Source organism: Tauraco erythrolophus, chromosome 9, assembly GCF_009769465.1.
Source record: "Tauraco erythrolophus isolate bTauEry1 chromosome 9, bTauEry1.pri, whole genome shotgun sequence".
NCBI classification, from domain to species: domain Eukaryota; kingdom Metazoa; phylum Chordata; class Aves; order Musophagiformes; family Musophagidae; genus Tauraco; species Tauraco erythrolophus.
This window is the reverse complement of record NC_141473.1, coordinates 22,769,142-22,789,269: the sequence shown is the minus strand read 5'-3', so window position 1 is coordinate 22,789,269 and position 20,128 is coordinate 22,769,142. Positions and strand designations below refer to the sequence as shown.

Below are 20,128 nucleotides of genomic sequence, written 5' to 3'. Positions count from 1 at the left end.
AGAAAACTGTGCAACAATACTAAACTCCCATTGATTTTTATCGCTCAGTTATTTCCTTACTCAGCAGTTTTGCACTAGCTAAACGTTGTCAGCCTTTTTGATGAGCTCAGACCTTAGCTATAGGAAGACTAGTGGCTGAATTTCAGAATTGTATTTGTTGTATTTTCCTCAGAAAAGGTATGTGCTCTTTTTATTATCACAGTGTGTCCACAGCAGCTTCTGGCTCCATTTCTAAAGTTAACTTTCTCTGGTGTTCCTGAAAATGACGTATCTGTAAGTGAGTAGCTGTTGCTCAGCTTCCAGCGAGAGGACTTGCTGTTTGGGGAGTTTTATCTGTCTCCTTGGTGATTTATTTTAGTTCCATTAAAGGTGTTACCAAGAAGTCTTCTCTTTTCCTGGATTTCTCTGATGGTTGAGAGCCTGGATTTTCTGCTTTCTACTTGTTCTTTTGCCTGTCTGTTGTGAGAGTACTCCCCATATGAAACATATACATCTAGATGGGGTCTCCAGATCTTTGCATTGTAGGTGGCAATTTTCAAACTGATGTTTTGCTTCACACAAACTTATTTTTGTTAGTGATTCTGAGCAGGCATTGACACGTCTTTCTGTACTGTTTTCTCACGAGGGAACAAAGAAGCGGGTTGATCTTTTCTATATCTTGTTTCTGCAAAGTAGAAGTATCTGTGCTTTTAATTGAGCTCAAGAGGCTTTATAAATTGATCTGAATTTATAGAGCTGTTCCAGGGAGCCGGACTGAAGTAGTCAGGCGTGATGTGTGTTGAGAGAGAGGTATGTTTATTAGTGTTAAAGGTAGGGGCTAGAACAGTGAACCAGTAGTCATAGATCTGTTAAAGAAACATATGTACAACTTGCTTCCGTTTCATTTTCACACAGACTATTTATCCATAAATATGACTAAATGTATCCCTAGCCCTAAAGCAACTCACACCTATTGGGAGAGGTGGCAGTGAAGTGAGTCTGTGTTCTGCCTTTTCTGCAGCAAGTGGCTCTTTCCTCGTGATGCCTGCTTAGCTGCTTTCCACTGTAGTTGCTCAGGCTGGTTAACAGTAAAGCTAACATAGGTGCCGACGTTGTAACACCACTGGTCTTTGCCTGATTTAATTGAGGCAATTCAGAATGATCCTACATCACCATTGGTGGTTTAAGCAGTTATTTCCATTTGTGAATAAGAGTGCATGAGGCACCAACATATGGCTGATTTCATTGCCTCTAGTAGAAGAGTGGCAGCTTCTAGCCGGGTTATAAGGCATTGTCGAAGGTACGTGGAGAACTGCCCTTGACAGCCAGGCCTCTTATCTAATGGTTCCCGGTGTCAAGAGTTTGATATCCTGTTGAGTGCTGCTGCTGAAGCAGGTGAAAAATGACTGATTTGTCATAGAACAGACTCCTCGATAGCTCAGTGAGGTTTGACTAGCAAACCAGGAGAGGAACTCACTCTCAACTATGCAAGATTTTTATTTTTGAGGGGAGGGGGTGTGAGACAAAGATGTCAAAAATAGACAAGCTCTGCTCTTAATAGGGGTGTGTAAGAGATGGCAAAGGAGAAGTGCTTTTTCTATGCAGATACAAGGGATTCTGAAGTACATTGATGCCATATCAGTTTTGTGCAACTATGAGAGGTTTCTTGTCCTGTAGCCCCTCAGAATCCCCACAGCACGGTGGAGGCTGCTCTCTTTGGACCACAATAAGGGCAGCTTTCTTTAATGCCTAGGGCTTAGCCCCTTCTAGGTGTGAACACAACTGGAGTCAAAGAGGGAGTCTGCAAAGCTTCTCTGCGAAGTATACTAGGTCTTACTTGGTTCCTCTGTCAGTTCCTCTGTCAGCTTCATTCTTGCTGCAGTTCAAGAGGCCCTGTTGCCAATTAATGAGGTATTAACTAGTGTTTAGGTTGTCTTCTTGTTTCCCTAATGACTGTTTAGGTAGGAAGGTAACAAGATTCTTGCCCAGTGCCTTATTGTTTAAGTGAGAATGAAATTAAAGCCGGAGGCAGCTTTTCTGAAACCACTGTAATGTGGCACAAGATACGGTTACTAGCAACAATCTTGTCCTAAACGTGCTCTCAACTGCACCATTGTTTGTAGCTACAGAAGACTGAAGCAGAGAGAAGGAGCCTTGATGAATGATTGGAGCGGGACGCCTGCAACTCTGATATCCAGACTATGATCGTGTCTGTCTACTGTTGTCTCTGGGGAATGCTACTGGTCCATTCCTTCCCCAGCTCCTGTTCCTCGGGAGGGATGTAGAACAAGAGATAATTTTTCCTTCTCAATCTAGTGGAACCTGTTTGGCGTTTTCTCCTTGTGGGAGTAAATTTTAGGTTCCCTATGCTTAAGAGCTGTTTCATTCCCAAGGAGTAACTGAATGCGTTTAACAGCTGATCATGCTGTGTTGTAGGGGACAGGACATAGTCTTACAAAGTAACATCTGAAAAAATACAGAGCCAGCAACAACTGAATTGTAATTATTTTCTTTGTTAGGTTACGTCTTTTCACAAGTGTAAACAGACTCTTGATAATCAAGTATTTCTGAAAGCTCCCAGTTTTAAACTTTTTCTGTTACTGGAAGGTGAGTTTTGCTCTTGTAGGGTCAACTCACTCTGAGTCACAAAAATTAAGGAAGCAGATTGCAACAAGTATCTCTGTGTAGATATCTCCCCACAGAGGTGGTAGGCTGTAGGTGGCCTTTCCCTTCATATATTTTGTTCTGTTACTCAGATCCCAGCCATGAGGGCACAGCAGAGGGGATGGAGAACATGGCGGATGCTGTCACACATGCCCGATTTGTGGCACGGATCATGCGAGCGATGAGGTTGTCTTGATGAAAATCCTACAGGTAAGTGGAGAGAAATGATAATTACCATAATGGTTGCTGCCTGTTGTGGAACATATCCTGTTACATGGAGACGAAGAGGAGGGATCAATGTTTTGACTCTGTAGGAGCTTAGTGACAGACTTTATTTTTTAAACAGATGGCTCATATACCTGTGGTAAAAGCTTTTCCAAATGAAAATAATTAAAAGGCTGAATGAAATAATTTTTAAATTGAGGGCTTGATAATGTGGTAGTGTTGATAATCCTACCGTGTGCATGGTCTGTGTTAGTGAGGGGTACATTAAGCATATGGAGCTCTCAAATTTATTGTCGAGAAAAAGTCTTTTGTAGAGACAAACCTATGAACCTCTTCAACCTATGTACTTTTGAGCAGATAGCTAGTTACCAAATTTAAATGTTGGGTAGCATGCAGCACATCAGTCCTCTTTTAGAAGTGGGTTGAGTGATCATTCTTTTCTCCTAATCTGTCTGTTTCTTGAGCGCAGTATTCAGTTTGAAATGACTCCTGGAAAACCCTTAAGTTTTCTGCTCATGACAGTCCTTCCTGAGGAAGCCAGCCTTCTCTTGGAAATGCATGCAAGCGTCAATGTACTGTGGGACATACATGCGCTGTTCTTTGCAGGTTTTGAGGACCTTGCTGCTCACTCCAGTGGGAGCCCACCTCACCAATGAATCCGTCTGTGAGATCATGCAGTCCTGTTTCCGCATATGTTTTGAAATGAGACTCAGCGGTAGGTTTGTTCGTACTTCTGCAGTTAAGAAATGATCGGGTTTCCTCTGCATTAACTAGTTCTATTGTAGGACATGCAGCTGTGGGAAGCTGCTGGTCTTTATATTATTGTGTCTTTCTGCAACTCCGTAGGAAATTTGTTAGGAGTGCACTGTACAACTTTTGGCTGCTCCTTTTCCCCAGCTTTGTGGCGCCACCGTGTGATTATACGCCCGTTTGCAGTAACGTGGTGTTGGAGCTGGTTTTAATAAATTTGCCGTAATCTCTGTAAACAAGGCTCGGAGGGGAGTCTGCTTGAAGAAGCCTCTTGATAATATCACACTGAGTAATGACACCTGTGTTATTTGTTTTTGTCTTCTCAGAGTTATTGAGAAAATCTGCAGAGCACACTCTGGTCGACATGGTGCAGCTGCTCTTCACAAGGTAAACCTGCTTGTGTTTGCCTCAGCATTGCCGAGATGGCCCTCTAAGGACAGAAAGATTCCACTCTTCCACTTAAGGGCCCTCAGAAAAATCATCCAAAATGGTCGTTATTTAGAGGTGGAAGAGGATGAAGAATTTGGCACTTTTCTCTTGGGGTGACCCTGTCAGACTGGAGGGAGACAGAGGTAGGGAAGGTTGCCTGGTTTAAGGTGTCCTTTGAGGAGAGATGGACAGCCAAGTAATGAAGAGCTTTAGGATAGGGAACCAGTTTGAGGAGAGAGAGTGCAAACTTCACTCAAAAAAAAAAAAAAAGCACTCTAAAAAATATTGCTGTCTTCAGGAGAGAGAATAGAAATGGTGTTGAATAGTCACATGTTGATTTCAAGCTAAGAGCTTTGACCTCACATATCAAAGAGAATTTTAAACTCTTGAGATCATGTGTCTTGGACAAACGTTCTGCCCTTTTCAGCACCCTTCAGGTAATTAAGATTACTTCTTTTAAACTCAAGTAAGTTATTTAACTTCAAAACTGTTTCTCCAGATAATGAAGTAATCATAGACTTTCTCTGTGTATTATACAAAGGAAATGTGTGGATTTAGAAATACTTTTAGTAGGAAAGGATTTTAATAAAACTGACTGCTTGTGAAACACAGCTCATAATATTTCTTTTTTTCCATTGTCTCATTCGGTTCGAGTGGGTTCTCAGGTTTTCTTTTCCTCCTCTGTGCACCCTGTGTCATGCAGTGCATTGGATGAATGTGGAACAGAGTCAGAATCAATCTCTCCAAAGAGGAGAAGCTGCATTACTTTTTCTCCAAATGCATATGTGAATTTTAATTAGTGCTTATTCATCACTTATTGTGTATCCTCTCCTCTGTCCTTCTTGATAAGGCTTGGAGATGCCACTGCTATCTGTGCCCACGGGCATTGGGATATAGAAGCAAGGCAAAGACAGCAGCTGCAGGAATGGTTTGGCCATCTTGCTTTCCAGAAAAAGAAACAGCCAAAGCTGTGCTGCAAGGCTTTTATACCTTCAGCAAGTAAAGATACCAGTGTAGTAAAGGAACAGAAGGGAGAGCAGGGGGTGTGGAGTTGCAGAGCTGTATGCATTTGTCATTTGGTAGCACAGGTGAGAGCTGTCTTATCTCCTTTACTTCTGAGACAGGGACTGCTTAGCTCAAAGCATTCAGCTTAAACTTAGATCCACTGTGAGCTATAGTTGTGTTTATATGATGCAGAATAGAGGATAACTGCTGGGGTTTCTACAAAGATAATGAAAAGGATTGCCATGACTAGTAATAACATGTACGCTGCAAGAGTCCTGGTGGATGATGCTCTGGCTCAGCAGCTGACTTAGCAGCATCAGAGAAACCTATTTTGAACCAACTAATCAGTTGACTGCTGAAAACTGTAAAGAAACTGTACTTACATGACCATTAACAATGAAAATCAATATAACAAAACTACCATTAGCTGTAATAGCATGCAAAGCATCTCTCATCAATACTTGTGGTTTTTTCCCTGAGCAGATTTTGGCAGGAAAAGAAACTAAGAATGTCTCTTTTTGTGGAGTAATCCTGATTTTGGTTTTCTATTATCTGCAGCATGACTAGAAAGACCAGCCTATTTTTTTTTCCCCTTTTTGTTAATCCAAGAAAGTCTATGTATTTTGGCTTGTTCCTTGTCTTTCAGGTTGCCTCAGTTTAAAGAAGAGCCTAAAAGCTACATGGGAACAAACATGAAGAAGGTAAGACTTGGCACTGCGTTGGCTGTTCTGCTCTTGTCTCGGGCTTGCACTCATCTCTATATTGTTTGTTTTCACACTTGTGTTTCTTCATTTCTACAAGTCCCTAGTTCACTGAAAGAGCATGTTTAACCACATAAATGGACATAGCTTCATTAATTCTGTGGCATTAAGCCCACATAGTCCAGTAGTGAAATTTGTTAATGATACTGCCACCGAAGTGAATCACCTCGGATTCTGGGAATAGCCATCAGCTGCTGTAGGCTAGAAACCCCAGCAAGTTGTGGGACCTGACGGTGATGTCTTCTGATCATTTGCTGTCTTCTGCTCTCTCTCCAGCTTCTTTCTCATATTTCTTCATTCACTACAGGTCTAATACTGAGCTTTTGGGATGTATTTCATTTCATTTCTCTATGTAGAAAGGAAACTTTTTGAGGCTGGTGAAACAGCATGAAAGCATTATGAAATTGGGTTATTGTAGAAGAAGCTTTGGTGGCTTCTAGAAGGAGTAGCATTCTGTAGCGAAAACCTTAATTCACATGGGCAATGCCATCTCTATTAGCAGCCAAATCGAAGTAGACGGGTCTTTTTCTCTCTTTCCCCAAATGCACAATTTTCTGAGGATGGAAGGCCCAGGTTTGTTCAACACCACCATCTTCTTCTACACAGTGAGGTTTTTAGCAGCTAGGTTCAGTATGGCAAATACCATAAATATGACCGTATGTGATTATTAATGTAATAATTTCTTAGGTGGAGGGAGGTCCACTTGAGGAGCTCCACGTATAGTTCTATACATACATATATTCTTTATACTCTATATAAAAGAATATCAATAAAGATACAGGATTCTACTGTTGAGAGCGACAGGATGGAAAGAAGAGTGCTAGAGAAGAAATAACCACCTTTGAACTTACACTTTCTGTTTATAACATTACAACTTCCACTCTGTTTTTATTTTTAATGAGTTGAGAAAAGTGGCAACATTGAGTAAATGTACATTTCAGCGCCAGTATAGCTGTGTTTTGAGAGACTGAGTGCTTACTTGTAGGAATCTGAAACTGGCTTGGGGCTTTAGTTCTTATGTAGTAACCTAGTGATTGCTTGTTTCCCTTGCTGTGGGAGGAAAGTGGCAAGATTTGTGATGATGGTAGGTTGGCCTACAGAAAGCTAGTACACTAGCTTATAACTGCAGGTTATAAGAATTTGTCACGGTCTGTGTAGAGAAGGTGTAATGTGAAGGTGAATTTGAATTTAGGAGGGCTATCCTTATCAAGTGATGGCTGCTCCCAGCTCGGATAAGTGATGCTCTGTCTCGTGTCTTGATCTGTGCAGTTACCATATACTGTCTCTTCACTATGCATGCCAGGAGTCTGCCCTGCAGCCTTGCACTCTGCCAGGATATTCTTCTCTTTGGGTTTATTTTGCTTTGTTTAAACCATGCATTTGCCTGTCTTTCACAGATCTCTTCATGTCTCCTCAACAAACTGGAGCTAAGTAGTGGGGAACAGCCCAAAGCCCTGAACCAATTAGAGAGGGTATTGCTCTTTAAGAACCTGAAGGTCTCTCTCCCTTCTCCCTTCTTACTTTACTCCCCTCTTCCTTCTTATGTAAACACCACTTGAGAGATAGTTTTGTTGTGTGCAGCAAATCTCCCTCCACTCATTTGACACAGCATGGCTTTGGGGGACAATGCATGCAGCAGTTGCTTTGCAGTGTTGTGGCTGCAGCTGGGGAAGGCTTGCGAGGGAGAGACCGTGTTTTACTGCAGTGTTCAGTGTCTTATTGAGTGCCACGTAAGACACCATCACAGCATCCTCTGAAGGAAGGGAGTAGGAGGGCATGGGCAAGATTTGAGTCCTCTATGACAGTGAAAAACTGAAGAAAAGAAACATCAAAAATGTAGATTGCTCTCTGAAGGCTCAAGTGTTGTGTGTCCTAGCTGTTGATCTTGGTTATAGATGTAGCAGCATACCTGAGGAGTCTCTTGACCCAGCATGCCTTAGACGATTTTACTCAAGGTGAACCTCTGAGCTTTGTCACTTGGTACAGGACCACAGAGTTCAATGCTTTCTAAAGCTTTTTTGAAGGAGATTGCTTTACATTTTCAACATCTTTGGCTATGTTTCTTCTGAAATTAAATGCTGGTCCCAGCACACTGTTTGCTAATGTGGGATGAGTGAGGCTGAACTGAATTATGAAATGTGTTGGTCCCTGCTAGTTCCCCTGGAACATACTCCTAAAGAAATATTGTAGGCCTGCAAATTGTTGGGTTTAGACTGATCATAGGAACCCTGAGAAACTAGCTGAGATGGAATCCTCAGTTTTCCATGTTGGTTCGTAAACTTAACGTAGCTTTAATTCTTGTCTGCCCTTAATGCTGTTTGGTGCAAAAGAAGCAGAGTAGGACATTGAGATATGTTTCCATTCCTTTGTCCTGTGTCTATGGTCAGGGTAGTTCAGAAAGACACTGGCTGGAGACTTGCAGATTTATGCAGAGTTACACAAAGACTAAGAAATCTTCTCTTTGCAGTACAAAACGTTGTAGCTAAACATTGGGTTCTGTGGTTTGTGTCAGGAGGAACCCAGATCTGAGTTTTCACAGGTTTTGGGGGTTGATTATGTTCATAGTTGTCTAAGATGCGTAAATATGTTTTACTAGATGAAATTAATTAGTTGTTGCAGTGCAAGTAGGTAGGTAAGTGAGATCACTGGACTGCATCAGTGTCTCCAGGACTTGGATCATGGACTGCGTTCTCTCTGCATGCTTTTGTGTCTTGAACGCTACGTGGTGTGCTGACTAGTTCCATGCTGCATCTAGAATGAGCTCATGTTTTAGTATAATCACTTTAGTTACTAATCATTGGCCCCTGCCCTTTTCTCTTGAGGCTTACAGTATCTTATGGAAAAACAAACGAGTGCAGGTAAGGTGGCTTGTAGAAACATCAGATCTCATGGACCCTTTAAAAAGAATTTTGAGTATTACATTTTTTTTCACCTTCCTAGACCTACTCAGCTGGAGTTTTATTGTTAAAACCTCATCTATCAAAGGAAGCATTTGGAGTCTTGTAATTTTTTTCCTACAATTTTGTGTACACTTTTCTCTATGCAGAGGTAACTCAGATAAATGTAATGGAACCTGTACTGAGTTCCAAGGTGAATGAGCAGTAGCTCTGAGCTCCCTCTCTACTCTGATTTCTAAAGAATGATTTTTAAATACTAACTTCAGTTGTTTTTCACTGTGGAAGTAGAAGCTTAATCTAATCTGCAGGACATTGGTAATTAGAAAACTAATGCAACTATAATATCACTGAGCATTGAAGAAGGAAGGAGAGCTTTAGATTATGTTTAAAATTCAAGATATTTTAATGTTCTATTAAATACCATTTACCTGCAGCATTTAGTCAAGAAGGCAACTTTAGGTTTAAAATATCAGCCTGTTAACATGCAACCAAGCTTTCTAGTGAAATCAGAAAATGCCTTGCTATTGAAGGTAAAACCAAGCAAAGACAAAACTGTAGAAGTTTTTTGACATTTTTATACTAACATAAAAAGCAAGAAGTCATGGGGTTGCTATGTTTTAATTCAATACAAAATACAGAATGAAAGATGTTACTTTGCCGTCATTTGATACATGTATTGCTTTAGAACTCCTGAACTCAGAGTTTGTTCCTTAAAACAACATATAGCCCCTTGACACTGGTGAAACATTTCTACTAGGCGTTTCCGTTTGCTTCTGCAATTTTTTTAAGCTATGCAATTGTCATTGTAGTTTGCTATCTCTTGTTTACAGGAGATAGCAAAAGAAAAAAAAGGAGACGGGGGAATGATATGGGAGGTAGTCCTAGGTAATCCTAGTAGGTAATTCTGATAAAAGGGTACCTGTTTGTGTGGAATGTGAAATACTGGATGGTACAAGATGGAAAGGACCTATTGGGTAAAGTGACTTGGCTGCTACATTGTCAAAAAAAAACCCTCCCCAATATCTGATTCCTTCCCCCCCGCCCTCCTCCCCAAAAATCCCACCCAAAATCCCAGATAACCTAGTTTCCTATCTGAATGCTTTATATTTTGATTAAATGTTTGGGATTCTTTAAAAATCAACTGAGTATTTTTGCTTCCCTGACTAAATGGTTTCCCATCCATGCAAGGCTGTTGTGACTCAGTCTCTGAAAGATGGCACAGGTTCATGAAAATGATGACGGATGAGCATATGTCCCTTATGAACCTGAATTATGAATTTTATGAGAAGAAATCTTGGAGTTAATTCAAAGCACAGGACAATCACTAAATCGGCTATTGTGTCTGAGCAAAAGTGCTTTTTTGAAACGGCTGTTGTTGAAATGAGATAATATTTGGTGTTGTGTGAAAGGGGAGATCAGAAATAGTAATTAAATTGTCGACTCGAACCTTCTGATAGGATGGTTCAAATGTTACCTTTTTCTCAGGAGCATGACTGAGGGTAAAAGCAGTGGGACCGACCTGGTTAGCTCCTAGCAATATCTTGGCTCCATTTTGATGGTTCAATTCTGCACACACACCCCACCCCCCATTTTTGTTAGTAAGTAACTTTTTACCTGCAAATCATGGCAACAAGATAATAGTAGCTAGAAGCAACCTCTGTTATTTTGAAATTACATGAAACAGATTTTCTTGGGTTTAACACATAATGCTTCCAGGTTTCTTTCCTACTTGAACTAGTTTGGTACAGTGAACCATAAGTCTTCAGATTTCATTTTATAAGTTACTGAAAAGGGAGAAAAAAATAAATATGGCTACTTTTAGAATAGTTGGTAGGTAAAGTAAAACTACCTGGTCTAATTAGAAGATTAAGCCTTTAATGAATAAAACTTGGTAATATTTAAGGCTCAAAGAGATTTTTAAAAGGAAAGGGAAACAAATAGACATGAAACATCAGGAATTGGCAAGAATGAAAGATAACACATATTTTATATAGCCCTATGAAGTAGTCAATAGGAAAGATGAAAAAGATGACACTTTTTACATGAAAGGATTGTGATCTATAAGCATTTTAAAACACTTTGAAATCTACAAAGTTGTGGTTTTAGCTGCTGATTTAGAAGGAGATTCTTGCTGCAAAATTTGGAAGAAATAACAAGGAGGAAAGTAATTTCAAGTCTGTTGCTAATTAGAAAGCTCAAGGAAACTGTAGCGTAGCATAGCTAAAACTTGGGTATTAGTCATCAAACAGAATTCGTGGTGCAGAAAAAAGTTACAAATTATTTACTGTACTGGCACATAACATTTTCACAAGCTTTGTTGAAATAAGAAAAATTACAGGCCATGTGCAAGGAGTTAGAATTCTACGTGGAGAAGGGAAAGAGATGAAAAAACAGTAGTGAAACCTAGAAGGTTTATTGGCATTTGAGAGTAGTAGTAGCTGGAAGGAGGCAAGTTGCAGAAAAAGGAAGAGACTAAAGAATATAACTGTTCTAAAGAATGAAATCTGAGGCTAGGGATATAAGAAATAAGGAATATTATAGCCTAAAATGTAACTTAACTGTGACAAATTTACAGAGAAGAATACCTAGTAGGGACTGGTACTGAGACTTGTTGAATGGTTTCCACTACATGCAAGGTACCTGTTCAGTGGTTAAATTTCACCCCAAATTGAAGAGGTCTAACAGCATCAGAAAAGTTTACTGCAACTACGAAACCAAAGAGTAAGTACAATCTTGCCCTTAGAGAAATTTACCTCAGAAGGAAACTGTTTTCAGGCCTGCTGCTGCCATTGCCAATGTGACCAAATATTGTATTGTGTTTAGGAAGTTCTGGAGCGTCTGTGTGTGCCTGCAATAACAGGGCACTGCAGCAAGTGCCACACAATCTGCATTGCTCATACTGTGGTTCTTGTTTGCCTGATGAAAGATCTGTATAAGAACTAGAAGTAGGATCCTGGTCAAGGGTTAGGTTAGATTTAGGTCTGAAGAGGAGTAATGACAGAATGCAGGTGAAAGCAGAATGTGGTTTGTTTCTAAACCACTAAGTTGGTATTTGCAATGTGTTGTGCACCAGGAGTGAGTGGAGTGTTAGAAAAACACTTGTTAATAGTGAAAGATACATGGGGAAAGTGAACTTGGCATTGCTACAAAGATGAAGATTGAATTGACACAGGAGATAAGTGACAGGGCTGTAGACTGTGCAGCGTGGGACTGGGTGCTCAGGCTTCATTCTCAGCCTTCTTGTGTAGATGGTGAAATTTTAATTGAATGTCAAACCTAACTAGTACTTGCTTATGTACTTTAATTGGTGCTCTTTAGAAGTCTGGAAACGTTGGCAAAAGGAAAGAGATTTGACGTATGCCTGTAGTTCTAAGAGAATTCTTTATCCTAATGCAAAGCTAGGAGGTGCTTATTGATAAGGGAAGAAGGAGTGCTGTGATAATTGAACTGTTAAGTATATATTATAGCAGAGTAACTGCAGTAAAATGTCCCTTGATTCAGGCGTGGAGTGTTGGCTAATACGTGTGTAGCGGGGAGTCAGGGGCTGATTTGCATGATTTTGAGGTGCTGATTAATTTGTGTGATATATTTAAGTGCTGTTGCCTGACTTTGAGGGTTTTGAGACAGCCTTTGTGGGTTGGCTTGTGTAATCCGCTGTGCTATGTGATTTTGCTATACTGACATTCTTAATGATTTATGGTTTTCAGTTGAAAATGAGAGCTGGAGGAATGAGCGAATCATCAAAATGGAAAAAGCAGAAGAGATCACCAAGGCCTCCTCGCCATGTAACTAAGGTCTCTCCTGGGACAGAACAACCAGCGGCCAATGCCAGTAACATTGCAGGTAAGTTGAAATCTGTTTCCAGAGACCAGACAGATTCCGTTCTTAGAGCTATTTTGGAATCTCTCTTTATTTTATTTCTCTTAACATGTTGTTCTGCATTAGATTTTTTTTATATATTAGTACTCAGTAACTGTAGCAATAAAACATTACACAGCTTTTCAGGTCCATGAGAAAGAGTTTGAAGGAGATGGAATACATACTGATGGAGAAAAGCATGGTCCGGTGGCTACCTTAACAACGTTTTTCTGCCTTCAGTGTGCCTTACAGGGGTAGTTTGTACAAAAGGGAATGGGGTCCTGGAGAGGTGGCTGAGGTTATGGACAGCCATGTGTTGCAGAGGAGTTGGAGGGTGCAGCGGGTGCATGGAAGAGATTGAGAACAAGAACACTGACAAGAAGAGAGCTGAGGGGAATGGAGCTGGAGAAAAGGTTTCCTGCAACAGGAGATTGCTGACTTAAGTGACATATTTGTTCCTGTGTTCCTGAAAGGTGTAGCAAAGGGTGTGAGTGTGGTGGTCATGAGGGAAGAACAAAGTGTGACAGAGGAAAGTATACAGATGTAACTGAGGGATGTGCAGAAACCTAGGTATCAAGGATGAGTGAATAAAATAGATCTCTCACTACAGATGTTAAGACTAAAAGTGTGCACCCACAATCCATGAAATTTGACTAAAAGGCTGCACTTGTTAAGGAACAGGGAAATATGGGGTCCACTTATGAGTGTTATGGGAAGAATAGAGGCTATGACATAGTAAGAAAGCACAAAGAGGTGTGTAGGGAAAAAAGTAGAGGGAACAGCAAAAGTACCTGAAAGAGGATTGTGTGCAGGAAACCAATGGGTATACGCATGAATCTTTTTTCACATGCTTTGTTTCAGCCTACAGAAGTGATACAGTATGCGACTAGTGCTGTGAGCTCAAGAACATAATGTTGGGGGGCTTCCATATCCTATTGTTGTATAGGAGTAGACTAAATAGTTATAACTGGTTTTAACCTCTCCTCTGAATTAAATGAGTCCCTCTGGCTGCAAAGTACTGTGTCTCTTGCACACTCTAGAATTTGACGGCTCGGACATAAACATTAGCAGTGAAAGGAAGCAGATAGGAAAACTGAAACAATAGCTGTGTAAAATACCTAGTTCTGACACTTAACTCTGCCACAGGAAACTATTCAGTGTAGTGTGAACAATTCCAAGTGTGTTTCTACACAACAGCATGATTGGTGAAAACAGGAAATAATAAATGCGATCAAATTGCATATAACTCAGAAGATCCATCCAGATGAGAACTCACCCCTACATAAATTGTCACTGCATTTAAGTTTCCAGATAGATATTAAATTCCATTAAACAGTATTACAACTCCTGTAACGCTTTAGAGAGAAAGTCGAATTGTGTTACAAATGAAGTCATTAACTCTGACCTTGTAGCGCTAGGTAATGTGTTCATTGTGCTTTTTTAGGCTGGAATTGTGGCTTAGACAGTGAAGAAGAAAGGATTGAAAAATGGATCATGTATTCCATTTCATTTCTTAAAAATCAAGTAATGTCTTGCTACTTATTTAAGACATTTCCAAGAATCAAGTCAGCAACAAAACACCACTGGGCAAAAGCATACATGTTTCACATGTAAATTCGTAACATAACTCCTGGTGTGTGTCTTTATTTTATTACTGTTCCCTGCAGTATATCTTCTCTTTTTTAAATATTTGGATAATGTTTTTTAAGTTCTCCTCAGAACCAAAAGAGCTGCAAATATGTGGGTTTATTTTAAAGGAAATCTTAGATTCTTGGAGCATTATCTCATATATAGGAAAAAGTAAAACTACTTCACTGCTCTGTTTCAGACCCATTTGAGTTCTGTTGCAGTTCCAGTTGTTTAAGGAGAATTAAAGAAATAGGTCTTGCCTTCCAGTCAAGTTAAAAATTCTCACTTTGAAGAAATGACTAATCCTTGATGCAGGTCTCTAAAGTGGTTGTGCAATTGTATCAAAAAGTAAAGTACACCTTTTGGACTATTTTCAGATTTCTTCTTAATTACAGAAACCCTCTGCATCCTTTGTCTAACTGTGGATTATCTTATTTGCTGAGTCTGTTAGATTCCAACTATTGTATTTTAGTTTCGAGAACTGCTAGTATGTCACCTGTTCATCTATTTGATTCATTAATACTTGGCAAAAGAGAATTTATCTATATTCATTAATTTGTAATTATCTGAGATAATTTGTAATGTGAAACAGTAATCAAAGTAATTCTTTGTTGCTGTATTCAATGTATGAATTTGTGGTTGAGGGACAGAATTATACTGATATTTTTTTTCTGTTTCTCATCAGCAAGTGGAGTTACTTTCATAGATGGTCCTTCTCCCAGCTCCTCTGGAAGCTCAGAAAATGTTTCGTCTGTGGTCAGCCCTGCTACAGACAGTGGTTTGGAGTTGTCTTCCCAGACTACCTCTAAGGAAGACCTGACAGACTTGGACCAAGTCACTTCTTTGGGACTTAATGCAGGAATGCCTTCAAATGAGGTCAAAGTCACTGAAAATCAAAATCAGCCCGAACTCCAGGTACATGGATATACTTACAAAGAAAAGTTCCAACTCCCAGCATAATCAGTCGTGGATTTAGCACACGTACTGTCTTTCTCTCTCTTTTTCGTCATAGTGTTTATATCCTATTTTAAGACTTAGGGTCAGAAAAAAACATCCTTTGCTCTAAGTGATTTGTAAATTCACAAACATTCATTCTTTGTTTTCTCTTGAGACCATCCCCATTGGCTCTGAAATTGTAACTGTGCGGCCCAACAATGCAATTATGTATCTAGTTGTACTCCTGCCAATACCATCAACCTTAATTAAAGGAGAAACTGTTAGCGGGGAAGCATAGAGAAATCTGCAGGAGAACTCATTTTACTATCTTTAGTGAACAATTTTTCTTGAGTTTGTAGAAATTCAGCTGTTGGTATTTGTGCACGTGCATTGCTGTTGCTGTGAAACATAACTAACCTGAAACAAGGCTTCTGTCAGTAAGTTTTCCTCTCTGTTGTCCCCACTTCCTCTGCAACAGTCATACTGTTGAGAGGATGAATTATTGCTGCAGAGAACCTTTCAGAGCTGCAGATGTTTTGAGTGGTAAAAATGCTAAGAACGCATAGATAGAAATAGTTGTCCTAGTTTGTCTGGGATAAATTTAATTTTCTTCATAGTAGCTAGAATAGTTACTGTGTTTTGGATTTAGTTGGGATTGGTATGAAGAATGTTGATAACGTGCTGATATTTTTAGCTGTTGCTGAGAAATCAAGGACTTTTCAAGTTCCCATGCTTTGCTAGTGTGCAGGCGCACAAGAAGCAGGGAGGGGAGCATAGCCGGAGCAATGGACCCAAATTGGGCAATGAGATATTCCATATCACGCAACATCATGCTCAGTGTATAGATGAGAGTTGACCAGGAAGCACGCGCTCTCTCTCTGTTCTGGGATTGCAGTTCCGGGATCACTAGCCAGGGACGGGCTGGGCATTGGTCAGCAGGTGGTGAGCAACTGCGTTGTACATCACTTATTTATATTTTTTTTAGTATTACTATTAGTATTATATTTCAGTTATTAAACTGTTCTTACCTCAATCCATGAGTCTCTTTACCCTTACTCCTCCAATTCTCTCCTCCATTCCCCAGGGGCAGGGGAGGATGAGCAAGTGGCTGTGTGGAGTTTGGTTGCCTGCTGGGTTAACACCATGACAATAGTATGCTGAAATTATGTAGCATTTAAAACAACAAAAAAAAGCCAAATCCTAACCTCAGGGGCAGCAAGAACTGATAGTTTATAGGAGTATCTTCAAAGTAAACTCCTTAGTCTCGTAACCTAGAGTTACATAAAATAGGTAAGAACTAGATGGAAATGAAATTTTGTTTTCCTGTTCCTCTTCCATGAGCGCTCTGTGTGGTTTTAATAGTTCTGAATGAACTGTGAACAAATAAGCCTTTCTTTTAGCTTGTCTAGTGCTTGTTAACTTGTGTTTTGCTTCTTTCATTCTCAAATGACTGATATCAATAAAGAATGAAAGTCTGAGGGAGGAGAAGATCCAGTCAGCTTCTGTCGAGTCTATCCCTGAGGTCCTAGAGGAGTGCACATCTGTAGCAGAACATTCTGACTCTGCCTCAGTTCATGACATGGACTATGTAAATCCCCGAGGAGTACGTTTTACTCAGTCTTCCCAAAAAGAAGGTGAGAGATGGGCAATGTTGCTAAGGTACTTTCTCCTTCCCACTATTCTGTTTCACTTTCTGCTAAGAGGGTTATAAGTTCCTGTTCCTCACCGGGTCTGTAACAATTTAATTTGTAACAGCAAAGTTAAAAGCAAAAGCAAAGTTAAGAGTGCTAATCTCTCATTTTTCTTTAGGAGCAGCACTGGTCCCATATGGACTACCATGTATTAGAGAACTGTTTCGCTTTCTTATCTCGCTCACCAACCCTCATGACCGCCACAACTCTGAGGTGATGATCCACATGGGGCTGCAGCTGCTAACTGTTGCCCTTGAGTCGGCACCCATTGCAAACTACCAGTCTCTCTTGGGACTTGTGAAGGAGGAGTTGTGCCGGCACCTATTTCAGGTGAGTCTGGCTTGTGCTAGCATGATATATGGCACTGGGGAGTCAGATACTAATTTGCATCAAAGAATCTGTTGGAATTTGGTATTCTGAGGTTTGGCAGGTCTCAGTCTTCAAATAAGCTCTCTGCCGCATTGCAGTGAGAGTTCTGAATTGTACCAGTGAAACAGTGCTGTTGCAAAGCCAGAGAGGTTGTCATGTGCTATTTTCTTCAGACCAGGGTCAAGAAGGATGAAGGTGATTTGAATGAACTGTTACTGTGGGATAACACTGTGTTTTGATATAATTGGTGTTGAGATAATCATGAATGCAAGTTACCTGCTTAGTAGTAGGCAGAACCTTTTGAGTACCAAGCTATTAATTGCACAAAGGTCATCTCGAAGGCAAGTCTTCTCCCATGTTCCTTCTCCACTAAGAGGATCTGTGGACTTAGCAAAAGAACAAAGTTGTAGTAGAAAAAGTGCTGCCACAAGCAGAAGGAAATTAAGTATATTCATCCTCACTAGCAAAAAGTGAGACCAGGAGGTTGAATAAAGGATTGTTCTTTGAAATACTATTGCTATGAGAGTGTGGCTCTCAAGGCTGTTGCAGGTGATGCCTGCAGTGCCACAGTACTGCTACTTACAGCAAATAATGACTAGCTTTTGTAATTCTTAAAGGGTTTTTTTTTGTTTTTTGTTCAGCTACTGAGTGTTGAACGGCTCAATCTGTGTGCCACCTCCCTCAGGGTGTGCTTTCTTCTCTTTGAGAGCATGAGAGAGCATCTGAAATTCCAGCTGGAGGTGAGTTTTTTTTAATATCACTGGGTGCCTAGTAATAGTTTCTTGGGCATCAGTTAAATGTGTATAGCTAGGCAGTAAGATACAGTCTAAATATCAATTGGCTGTTGTATAAATGACTCAGTGGGTTATGGGTAGGCTGTGTAGGCCTTTTCTTGTTGGATAATAAAATGTCTTTGAGACTGGTGTACTGCACTGCCTGCCTTCGTATTGGGTTTGGTTTTTTTTTTTTAGAACGGTAAATCCAGGTGCACTGAATGGTAGAAATATTTGAAACCTTTCTACAACCTCCTTCAGAATGAACCACCATTAAAGATGGAGCATCATGTGGGAAGACGAAGCTTAAATCTATTTCTGTAGTCCTTGAAACTATTCACTGTCTTGCTTTCTTTTTTTCTTTCCTTAAACTGAGCTGCCCTGTGTTTCTGCCAGATGTATGTCAAGAAGCTGATGGAAATAATCACTGTGGAAAACCCAAAGATGCCCTATGAAATGAAAGAGATGGCTTTGGAAGCCATCGTTCAGCTGTGGAGGATTCCTAGTTTTGTGACTGAGCTCTACATTAACTACGACTGCGACTACTACTGCGCCAACCTCTTCGAGGAGCTCACCAAGCTGCTCTCCAAGGTGCTCAGCGTGGCGCCGGGGGCCGCCGGGTCGGCGGGACGGAGGGAGGGTGCAGCGGGGTGCCGAAGGGGAGCCAGTGACTCAGGACAAGGGTGAGCACAGATGCAGAACTTAAGAATGGGAGCAGTTGAAAGACTCAGTAGTCTATAGAGATGAAGACGGCCATTTAATGTTGAAAGCAGAAGAGAAAAAAATAGCCATGATGCTTTAATAATCTCAGAGCAGATAAACTGTTAAGTATATGCTAGAAAGGTTTGTCTGGAAGGTTTAAGGTGTTCTGTTGTATGCTTTAGGCTTCCCCAGGCTGTGGGGAAAACTTCCTTTCCCCATTATGGTGAGAGAGGCATAAAAGTTGACTAACACTTATATTTTATTTCCCAGAATGCCTTCCCAGTTTCTGGACAGCTGTATACTGTCCATCTGCTGTCTCTGGAAGCATTGCTAACAGTGATAGATAGTACTGAGGCACATTGCCAGGCCAAAGTGCTGAGTAACATACATCAACAAGAGAAGGAAGTGGTCAAATCCAGCCCAGAAACCATGAACAGCACCAAAGAAACAAGCAATAGTAAGACTCCTTTCTTTGATATTTTGATATTAAGCTTAGTCTTGGGCTAAACTTGCAGATCTAATTTTGGTAGCTGACATAGTAAGCTCCTAAAATGTGTGTTTTCAGTCTTCCTGTTGCATGTTTTATAGTTACACACTGATGTTAATAACCTTGCTATGTGTAAAATTTACAGATATTAAAATGTGCCCCTCATGCGAAGCTTTGTATAAAAGCCATGTCAAGACTGACAGTCGCAACAGAATGAGAGTATGCCATGGAATTCATGTAGACAAAATACTGAGGATACTGAGGAATTGTAGTTACTGGGAGGAACTCGTTTGAATAAGCACTTGTTCAATTTGGAGTGATCAGTTCATTATTTCTCTGTTGCTAGCTTTTTCCTTGGCTTATGGGTTTGTTTGAGTGGTTCTTGGTTTTGTTTGTGGGTTGTTGTTTTTTCTCTAACTTCTACAGATAATGAGAGAGTACTCAGTGAGGGACGATCTTCCAGTGCAGTCTCAGAGCCAGGTGGGGCATGTCCTCCCACCAGTGGGTGCCTTATGGCTGACCAGATGAAGGAGGGCTGCATGGAACTGGAAGGAGGAAGTGAGGCAGGTAATAGTCTCTGCGGTACCCTGACACTCTGAGTGTGTATATGCTGAGAATGGTCCTGGCTTTTGCTGACTGGTCCTGCTATATTATGGACCATTGTAGCTGTTCTGTGTTCAAAATTAGACGGAGGTATGTGGTGAATATTTGTTTATTTTGTGTGTGCTATATATGTCTACTAATTGTTGCATTTCTTCTGGGAGAGGGTTAGATCTGGTGGGTCACTTTGTGGGAAAGGTGTGAAATTCATGCCAGTGCTTAGTATTTTAAAGGTAGTCAAGGGCTCTCCAGGGGATCAGTAATGTAGGTAGTCAAAATAGCCAGAAAATTAAATCTTGCAGATACGTGAAATTGTCCAGGACAAGAAGCTACTCTGCAATTATGCTGAAGAAAATATGGGTGGGAGTAATGT

At 40.5% G+C, this 20,128-nt stretch overlaps 1 protein-coding gene across 1 annotated transcript in view; it reads left to right on the top strand.

Moving 5' to 3' along the window:
* Positions 1–20,128, top strand: part of GBF1 (golgi brefeldin A resistant guanine nucleotide exchange factor 1) — a 110,055-nt gene that overhangs the window by 65,822 nt on the left and 24,105 nt on the right. Inside the window, 13 exon segments of the mRNA XM_086616674.1 lie at positions 2,736–2,801; positions 2,804–2,853; positions 3,475–3,583; positions 3,945–4,005; positions 5,699–5,753; positions 12,418–12,553; positions 14,883–15,112; positions 16,599–16,767; positions 16,943–17,154; positions 17,835–17,933; positions 18,363–18,557; positions 18,939–19,125; positions 19,582–19,722. Coding sequence (XP_086472800.1) covers positions 2,736–2,801; positions 2,804–2,853; positions 3,475–3,583; positions 3,945–4,005; positions 5,699–5,753; positions 12,418–12,553; positions 14,883–15,112; positions 16,599–16,767; positions 16,943–17,154; positions 17,835–17,933; positions 18,363–18,557; positions 18,939–19,125; positions 19,582–19,722 — 1,710 coding nt within the window.